The 10,202-nt window shown below is 37.8% G+C and overlaps 1 protein-coding gene across 1 annotated transcript in view; it reads left to right on the top strand.

The window, feature by feature from the left end:
- The first annotated feature begins 7 nt into the window (after window positions 1-7).
- Window positions 8-10,202, top strand: part of LOC138022012 (uncharacterized) — a 21,324-nt gene continuing 11,129 nt past the window's right edge. The window contains exons 1-5 of the mRNA XM_068869042.1: window positions 8-82; window positions 4,156-4,189; window positions 7,569-7,616; window positions 8,579-8,699; window positions 8,953-9,026. Coding sequence (XP_068725143.1) covers window positions 57-82; window positions 4,156-4,189; window positions 7,569-7,616; window positions 8,579-8,699; window positions 8,953-9,026 — 303 coding nt within the window. The 5' untranslated portion in view covers window positions 8-56. The remainder of the gene's footprint in view (window positions 83-4,155; window positions 4,190-7,568; window positions 7,617-8,578; window positions 8,700-8,952; window positions 9,027-10,202) is intronic.

Here is a 10,202-nt window from a genome sequence, read left to right as displayed (position 1 = left end):
ACCGAACAACACACCACTTTATTTCCTTGCGCGCTAAGTTGCGCGCTAAATTTAAGATGGCGTCTGTAACACCACCAAGCAGGTAAGTTAATGTTTCTATGGTGTGAACACATAGTTGTAGTTTGTATCTGGGTATCTGAAGCAGGTGTTGCACTAATCCGGATGAGCTGTAAATAGACCATTGCCTAACCGGTTGTTCCGCCGGCCGCCCCACAGTCGATCCGCCAACGTAGGTTGCAGGTTGCAGGTGATTGTATCACCATAGCTGAAACAAACCCAAACCTTAAACTTATTCAAACATTAGGCCTAAACACTATGCTTCAAATACTACCATTTTCGAGATACCATGAACGGCTAACTTTTTTCTGCGTTCTTCAACGCTCAAAACATTCAAGTTTGTTTATTAGACAAACTGTCACGTTTTTAAATTGAACGCAACTGGCCAAAAACGGTTCGCTTGATCGCCTCCATGCTCCAAGCCCTTTCATATTATAAGCCATTTAAGTTCGCTATGGCAGGATTTTCCAGAAATGCAAGCACGTCCTTTGTTGACATTCACGGTCGATGCAAAGTTTTTCAAACCTGTGTTTCACGTGCAGAAACACACAGGCCGAGTTGTCAAAACTTGACATGTTCACACTCTAAACGTTAATTGGTTCAATTAAAAACGGGACAATTTGTCTAGACAAACTTCAATGTTTTAAGGAGGCTCGAAAGGGTTTCAACACTAAGAAGACTCTCTGTTTAGATCGAATAACACTACAACACTGTATCACATAGCAGCAATATTATGGTACCACATGAAACACCGATTATTTCCAAACAAGATGTGATCATTATTGTGATGCAATAAGTTACCGTGGCAATGGGAAAGCCCAGGGAAAACACCCTATATTTTGGATTTAGTTGCACATATCTCAAAAACAAACTCAGTGACCCCCTTTTTTATTGCTGAAAAGTGATTAGAAGGCCATGTTGAATCTTTTGGCAAATTAAGTTTTAAACAATTCTTTCCAGGGGATTCAGAGGTACCTTAAAAATGGGGGTCACTGAGAGACCCACAAAATGGCGATTATAGTTTGATTATCTCTAATCAAAAGTTATATGAGATAACCTGTACAGTTCCACTTCAAGACTTCATTGATAAACAATGTGTGGTTCCAGAAAATATCCATACCCCCACCACGGAAGACCATTGGAAATTCCGAGGGAGAGGGGGGGTTAAAGGGCAGTAATTTCCAAGGGGTAGGGTGGTTTCGTGGGAAACTACTTTTCCAAAGGGTCACGAAACCACATACAAAACATTGAAAGCAACATACGATCGATCTGAAGCACAAAACACACTATCGGACGATGTTTTGAAACAAAAGTCAGTTTTGAGATAAAGTTAATATTATTAGCTTCAATGTTTCCGTTTTTCTTTGAGTTAGCTAGTGCTACAATCTCCCGAAGCTAAGAACAATGTGTCTTTCATTTGGGACGGATTCAAAACATTTAAAATGGCGGTCTCAACTGGAGTCTCGTCCCCAGACTTCCAGCCTTGTCTCCTTTTCGTCCAACCAACACTTCCGTTTGTCTCTTTTTCGTCCAACCAACACTTCCGTTCACTTGAGTATCACTTTTCGCTACCTTCACATGCAGTAAACACATTTTTGATAGGATTTATGTTTTACTGGGGGTAGTAACTCATTGAAAATGCGATAAGACGCAAGTTCCCACCATCTCAACGCTTGCGTGCAACGACATTTTCTTTTTTGTGGGTGGCATTTAGACCACGGACAGGAACCGGGAGTCAAGTTTTCTCTTCTTTGAGTAAACGCAATATTTATTGCGGCCTCGGGAAACGATTGTTGAGGTTGAGTTCGTTATGTCAAACTGGAAATTCTAAAACAGGAGTTTGACTACTCATTGGAGGAAGTAAATCGCGGCAAAAACAATAAGAGTCGCCCTCTCGATTCCATCCGTGGCTCAAAGGCAAGCAACAGTGAGACTGTGTCATTTACCGGCGAGAAGGACTGCTGGAGAGTCAGTAAATTTGAAGACTGCACATAAATCGCCATATCTAAGTTTACAAATATGATGGATTATTTTGGCGTCAATAATATTCTTTGTAAAACAATAATTTGCCTTTGTGACGACGTTCACGAAACCTACCGTGTCAACATGTGTGGTCCCTAAATATTAAAGAATCAACCTGAAGAAACTGACAAAATGTGTAGACAAAGGAACCTTGTAAGTTTCTGTTTTATTTACTATGGTTTGCGAAGTTGTTTAAGCGAGTGAAATGTTCTCAGCGAAGTTCGCACAAAAACGTGAAACAGTCGACGTGCAACCCAAATGTTTAAGCTTTGCAAAGTTGATAGCACCACACTGTTTAGTACTCCCCTTCTTCTTGAAGGCAACTACCCATAGATAATCATTTGACATAAGCTGGTCTTCAGTTAGGATGCCACAGGGAACAATAACCACAATCGATGACGTTTGATTTGGGTCACACATATCCATATCCTTTAACCCATTGACTCCTGGAGGTTCCCCATTGACGAGTAAAATACTAAGTATGGCCGGTTTTGGCCTTGTTTAGGGGTGAATGGGTTAAGATTACAAAGCTCTCATATAAAGTGGTCTTGCTGAAACCAGTTGGTAGCACAGCCATAACATACTGGTGCTTGCCCGACAGGAGAGTTTTGACCGCAAATTTCTGTTCTTTTTTGAGTTTAATGTGTTAGCCATTTTATCGAAACCACAAAAGCAATATTGTGCTTCACTTTTCCCAGGGAAAATCGAAGACAGATTGGTGTTATAATCTGACAAGAAGTAATGAACTCTTCAAAAAAATCTGACAGCGGACCAATCCAAATTTCCTGTTGCTGGTGCAACGGGAGATTCTGAATGTGTCAGTTACAGAAGAGTGTGCAGTCCCTATATCTTTGCTCAATCACCACTCTCCCCTCGGCTTGCTTGGGTGACCAAAGTGGGCAGTTTAACTAAAATAATCAGAGGGGACTGCAAGCAGTCTGCATATTTATGGTAAAACAATGACCTGCAACCTGCACTTTACAACCTCTGCACGTACATGTATAATTGTGTCTAAGCACTCATTTTAGTGATGAAATTAGGGTCAGGGTTGACTATCTGTCATATAAGGTTGTCAGAGTACTGTTGTGCTGGTCAACTCTGGTGCGGAACGACCTGTACTTTAATAGGGTACCTGTTTGGACGTCGCCCTGAATTCTGATAGCCATCTGCGGGGCTTTTAGGTAGTGAAAGGAAAGTGAAAGCATGTCAAAGATTGCCAAACCTGGCTTGCATATTATGATATTGTACAGTAATGTTATTAAAACTGTAGAAAGAACATTTCTCTTTGGTATGCTGACTGTGGCGGGTATTGATCTTTCATAAATATTTGGACTCTGGAGTTCAAATTCCAATCAAGGGTTTTTCTCACAGCAGTTTGTCACATTTGCTAAAACAGGGACACTGAAAAATGCATACTGCAGACTGTGCAGACCGTCTGTAAAATGAAAATTCGGTTAGCCTGAATTAGGCCTAAATAACATTCGGTTAGCCTAATTAGGCCTAAATAGCATTCAGGTTAGCCTGTTATACGGTTAGCTCTCACTAATAGTGAAGGTAACGCCATATTTTACCCCTGGTCTGCACGGTTTGCACAGTCTGCAGTCTGCGTTGTGGCGTGACCGCTAAAACAGTTAGTGATATTAAAACAGAAAGTAAATCAAAATGAGCCAATCACAAAATTGAATGTGACCCCTCAGCCCATTCTGCTTTAGTGATTGACAGTTGTCAAAAATGAATCCCTTCATTGAAATTTCAGAGTTCACATGCTAATGAAAGGTGTAGTAAGTATTTTATAGACTGTATACTTAAATGGCAGATAAGTACCGTAATTATTCTTTTGTCTTTTTGTTAATCATTCTCACTAGCCTTGTTAGCATGAACAAAATTCAAAATTATTTTTGCTCCAAACTGAGGCTAGTGAAGATGATTAGCATAAAGACAAAAGAATAATTTCTTGGCCGCCATTTAGGAATATGGTGTACACATTAAAACCTCTTCTGCTCCTAATCCTCTTTCATCAAGTGAAAGCTAACGTAAATTTATTGTTTTATTATTGTCGTTCCTTGTTTGCTGCAGGAAAAAGTGTAAAAGAAATGAAGGTTACCAAGAGGTATGGCATTAATTTGTTTTTATTACTTTTTGATAGCATCATGCAGTTCCTACTGCTAAGGAGAGGAATGCATACCTATCATAATTCAGGGAATCCGATGTAGTTGCCAAAAAATAATCAGATGATAATTCCGATGTAAAACATTAATTTTTCAGATTATGATCAGCTTTATACCTAAAAGAAAATAATATATTATATTCAAGTAATTTGACTTCATAAGTTGTGACACAAAGAAATATACTACAGACAAAACTCTATTGTCACTGTCTGTGAGTGGCAGCAAAAACCCCAAAATAAAGAAACTAACTTAAAGATAAAAGTGACGTCTTGCACAAGGTTCCTAACGATATTCCTTCAGTTTCTTCCAAACCCAGTGAATTGTCTAAAAGCAAGACTTTCAATAGACAAAACTATTTGATACCACTTTGTTTTATTTACAAATAGGTGTATAACAAAGATAAGACAGTATCTAAATACATCCAATTACACTGTGATCAATAGTTAAAAAAACTAACTTTCCGAAGTGCATCCCACATGCCCACTTCTCAAAAGTCTTGATAACTTTTCAGACCCAAAAGCTATTTATGAAACTGCCTTCCACTTGTTTTGATAACCTGGTCTTTTAGCATCTTTCCAAGATAAGGAAAGGCAAAAAAATTTAAGAAGTTTGTTGACTTAATTTTAAGCTCTCTCTTCTCTTAGATACAGAGAAAATTGGGACATCCGAAGAGGGCCCAAAAAGTTTCGGGCTTTCGAGAAACTGGCCCCAGGTCACTGCTATCCTTGACTTTCTCAGTGAATCAGATAGTGACTCGAGTCTTGAAACAGTTAATGAGAATTACTACGAAAACCACCGATCTATGGAATGGGCGGGAATTTACGTGCCTCTGCCCTTCCCACTTTTGCTTGTAAATAGTTCAACTTCTTGAGAGGTATTTTGTTTGTCGCCATGTGGCATAACTGAGCACATGTGGAAGGCTGTATAATTGTTAAAAAACTCTTCGAGAAGACTTGAGAAGGAAGATTACATGTATAAAGCACATTATCGAAAAAGGGTGAGAGTTCACAAGAGGTTTCTTTGCAGGTAGTTTTTCTGCGATTGCCACTGAAAACAGAGTTAAATTTTCCATGGTTGTGGTCATTCTTGTACACTTTAAGCCCGTGGGAAAGGAATTTCATCAAAATGTTTAATGAAAGTGGGCGGGGGCAGTGACTCAGTAATTCGGGCCCATTCCACAGATCAGTGGTTTTCGTAGTAGCTGAGCAAGCATGAGTTGTGTTGTGGTTATTGGGCCACACTCCTTCCCTAGGGTTGCTGGTTTGAGGCCTTAAAAGGCCTGTGACCACATTGTTTTCTTAGACGGGAAACGTTGCTCCACACTGTCTCTCCCTATCCAGTTGAATAAATTCATGACTTTGTGGTGTCACTCTGCAGGGGGTAACCTCGTTTTCAGGAGCCAACAATATTGAAACTTAATTTGGGTAGAAAAAGTGCCATAAAATCAGTCTGCAAAGACAAACGAAAGAATTCCTCACACAGTGTTTGGGGTAGTGCAATCATCTATTAGAATTGAAGATTTAGAAGCAATATGTTAAAACCCATCGGGACAGGAGGTCTGTCAAGTTGTAATTTTGGCATCAATAATTGAAAATAAACCACTAGAAAATCGAACTTGAAAATTTCACGTGCAGTTCACGGTCTACTTGAAAGCCAATTATGCTGAGCCAATCAGTGTTCGGGCATGTGCTAACATGACAGATCGTTCGCGAAGGCTGTCAATTGACACCCAATCCTTTCACATGTGATTGACATAATACATCAATCATTTTTTGCATGCAGATTATGGCGGGAAAGAAAGAAAAGCGACTTTTGAGAAAATATACTTCATAGCCCACCGATTTAAGATTTGCAAAATCAAAAAAATTGAGTGAGACACCAAATTTACCTTTACCAAGACCTTAAGCTGCACCCTTGGCACTTCATTCCTAAAGTCTGCAAGAAAGGGTTATAATCAAAGTCAGATGCCTTACATGGCAAAGAGTTGCTGCCTCTAGTCCAGAAATTTTGAGTTGGGATGCCTCTATTTTTGTGCTTGCGGGCTTTAGCCCATAATGCGCTATTTCGTTGAAACGCTGATTTTTGTCCGCAAATCCATGGTGGCAGGATAGGTCGGCAAGGAATGTCTGTCGTTACTGCTGAACAGCTTGAAATGCAGGCTCGGCACATGCCGAACACAAAAGGGAAGAAATGAATCACAAATGGAAAGTTTTGACTACCTTTGCGGTTTTGAAGTGTTTTCTTGTTGGAAATCCAAAGTTATCTCTTTCATGCTGGGTAATGTAAATAAACTGCCTTTTTTGGGTAATTTACACGGTGTCCACAATAGGGCAGGTTGGAGTTCCAGGAAAACCATGCATTAGGATAACAACATTAAAATTCCAATTTCCTTTCTTTTCTTCAAAATTGTCTTCTTGTTGATCAGAAAAATATTCAGACGAAAGGCTACATTTTTGATGAAAGTCTCAAAAATACATGTATGTGACAAACCCAAATGGGAAGGAAATGAATCATAAATCGAAAGTTTTACTTATCCTTATGGTTTTTGGTTCTAATGACGCATTTCCTTGTTGGAAAAATCCAAAGTTTGATAATGTGAACAACAACCTAAGAAAAAAGTACTAAAAATAATTTTTTGGTACCGGTAATTCAGTCAATCAAATTTACATGGTACATGTGTCCACAACATTCCACAAAAATCATGAGTCAGGATAACAAGAATATAATTCCAATTATTTTCCTTTCTTCAAAATAATCTTCTTGTTGATTGAAAAACAAATAATTGAGAACTGTTTGTCTAGAAGTGTGTACACAGATCAAACAATAGCCTAAAGGTAGCAATGCTCTCAAGGTTCTTTCCTGAACACCGTTATGAATTTTTTTTTTTTTAATCACTGAACGGTTGTTGTACAAGAAGTTAACGGAAGCTCACAGCTAAACAGCTAAACAGCTAAATGAGTGGAAATGTAAAGCTTCTTTTTGAGCGTGTGAGCGGCATGACCTGGCAAAGGTGCAGGCTGGCTTTGCATAATATTACTTCATTCTCCTTCATTTCACAGAAAAATGTCATAAATGACAGACCACCGCCACAAACTTTATAGAGGCAGGGAACGACATTTTCAGATAACTTTTTCAGCACAATTAAGGAGTCTCGTATCGCCAAGGAGTGGCTATTTTCTCCCTTGAACTGGCTGTTTCCTTCTGCCCAAAACAATAGTTTGGAAAACGATTGAAGCTGAGTACTGTCATAACAATCTGCCTTTTGTTCTCCACATGCTCAATCACTGCAATGGTCACAAAACTTTTTTCTCTTATCCAAAGGAGGGGCAAGTTGGATTCAAATTCTCACGCCAAAGCCGTTATCGCAAGGTACAGTCTTAAAGCACTGTTAGGGCGTGCAATTTTTCTTGCAACTTGTCTCGCAATTTTGTTGTGACAAATGTTTTCACTTTCCGAAACAAGGTGCTTGACAAGTGTTACAGAAGGCAACGTTTTTTGCAACTTATCTCGGTTTCAATGATCACATGATGTTAAAGGAACATGGTGCTGTTGCGACACAAGTTGCAGGACAGATGTTACACTGTGTATTGCTTGGGAATTTCTTTGCAATGTTGCGTAAAGCAAGAAATCTGTAGTGAGCAAGAAAAATTGCACAGTGTAGCAGTGCCTTTACATTTCAAGTCTTTCTGGTAAAATTAAGATAAGTTAGCCTTAACCTTGGGTGAGAAAAGAATTTTTCTATGCAGGTGTGAAAAATTGTTGTGTTCAGGTGTCTTTGTTAATGTTTGCCCAGTAATATTGAAAATCATGCACAGTTCCTGTAGGGTGACAGAAAATCACAAGAAATGGTATTTTCGACCAGCAGTTGTTAACCGACAACATCTTACCATTCCCAACTAAGAACTTTAAAGTCCTCATTGCAAACTCCATTGTTTAATATTTGAAATGCTCTTGATCAAAAACAACAGAACAAAACTGAACACGCAAGCGAATTCCATTTGCGTGAAACTTTTTACATGAATGTTTTCATGTAATGTGTGCTAATTGTATTTTTCTCACATCCTAAGTACTATAAATATGCCTTGCCGTTATTATTTTTTAAAATTTATTCATTCAACAATGATGACATGATTAATTCGTCGAAATGTCATGTTAGTTTGCTTACGTTAATTTTCTTACTTAATTAAATTAATGTTTTTCAAAATCGTTTTTTACAAGAAGATAACATCAGTTTTTAAAAATTGTCTGGAAAAATTTTGTAACTTTTTTTGGATCCACTTTCTTTCTTTTCCCTTTGTTTTAAAAACTTGACTAAAATGTAATGTTTCTAGGATGCTCAAACGAAAGGAAGTGGGAGTAAAAGCACTCGAAAAAGGAGAAGATCAAGCTTTGCCCAGGGAAGGAACAAGCGCAAGTCTCTTGTTTTCTCATCTGCCTCTGTAGAGAAGTCTGGTAACTTAGCTTTGATATTCTTTCAACAATTTAATGCAAAATGAGCAGACAGTTTGCTTTTGTCATGGAAATTCATGGAGTGTGCTTACTTGGATGCAAAAATCTCTTCGTTCTGAACAACTGGATGCAATTTAATAATAATCATTATAATTGCTTTTATTAATTTTATTAGTGACAACACTGCAGTTATTGAAAATTGCACTGTAGATCTACTAACTTGAACATAATTATGTGTTGTGCTTACATAATTCAGAGCTTTACAGAGAAATCCCAGCTGATTTGCCGACTGAAGAGAGATTTCAAAAGCTGTTTGATGCTTGTCTTAAGGTATAAAGTTTCATTTCTGTGCTGTATGTGTAACATGACAAGTGCCTGCCAGTGGTAATTTCTGCCATGTTGTTATTTCACCAAATCACACTTAACTGCTGCACGAATGGTGGATATGTTTTATGCAAATTTACAAAGGAGTACTTTGGCATTTAGTTTTATCCTAATTATCTCTCTCCTTTTTGCTTTTGCATACAACTTTGCCATTTTTTAAAATTTAGCCTTGCTTATTACCTAAATATGAGGGTCATTGGCAGGAATCAGGGGCACCCAACGTCAATGTTCGGAAAAATTAATATCTGTTGGGAAGACGATTTGAGATCTAGAATTTTCGGTAAATTTGTTGTAAAATTTCTTGCTTGCCTACCTCTCCTAGGATTTTTGAACATCTGAAAAATGGTATACTTGCCCATTTTAAACGGATTTTTACTCTAAAAAGGTCACCTTGAATTTTCGGGAGCCTCTTTTCTGGCTGAAATTTTCGAAAAGGTATGTTTTGATTCCTACATGTATTATTTTCGGATCACTAGAGTTCAGCTAGGAAATCCGAACACATGAAAAATTTTTAGGGGATAAAAATATGCCTTTATCTACCATTTAAATACTAAAATATGTTTAACAATGAGCTATGTTTAAGTGATTTTGAACTATATTCTCGTTGGGTGCCCCTGAGGAATAACAAAAAAACTAAAATCAAAATTTGTCTGCTGTCACCTGTCTTACCCAGACTGTATGTGGAGCCTTCTACGTATGAATTATTTCCTTCTTGGGTTTTGGCTAAAATGCTCTGGGAAAAAAAAAACAAATGCAGCAGTTGTCAGTGCGCTATGATATGCACATGAGCATTGCATTGCCAAAAATGAAGTCCAACTAGTTGGAGATGTCATAAACAGAGGTTACAATTTGTATTACAGTAAGCAAAATGGCTTTATATCCTAGTTGCAAGGGCATGTCCATGTATCAGACTTATTTCCTATACACAGTCATATGCACCTTTATGATAAAAACAGCCTTTCCAAGGAGGGTTCTTTGTACTGTTTTCAATGGGTTTTAAGTTTACAATTTAACTTTTCGGATAATTTATGGAAATTATTTTTATTTATAATGATGGTTATTATTATTATTATTATCATTATCATTATCATTATCATTATCATTATCATTATCATTATCATT

This window comes from Montipora capricornis, chromosome 2, assembly GCF_036669925.1.
Source record: "Montipora capricornis isolate CH-2021 chromosome 2, ASM3666992v2, whole genome shotgun sequence".
NCBI classification, from domain to species: Eukaryota; Metazoa; Cnidaria; class Anthozoa; order Scleractinia; family Acroporidae; genus Montipora; species Montipora capricornis.
Note: the sequence above shows the minus strand (reverse complement) of the source record. Positions and strands in the feature narration are given on the sequence as shown.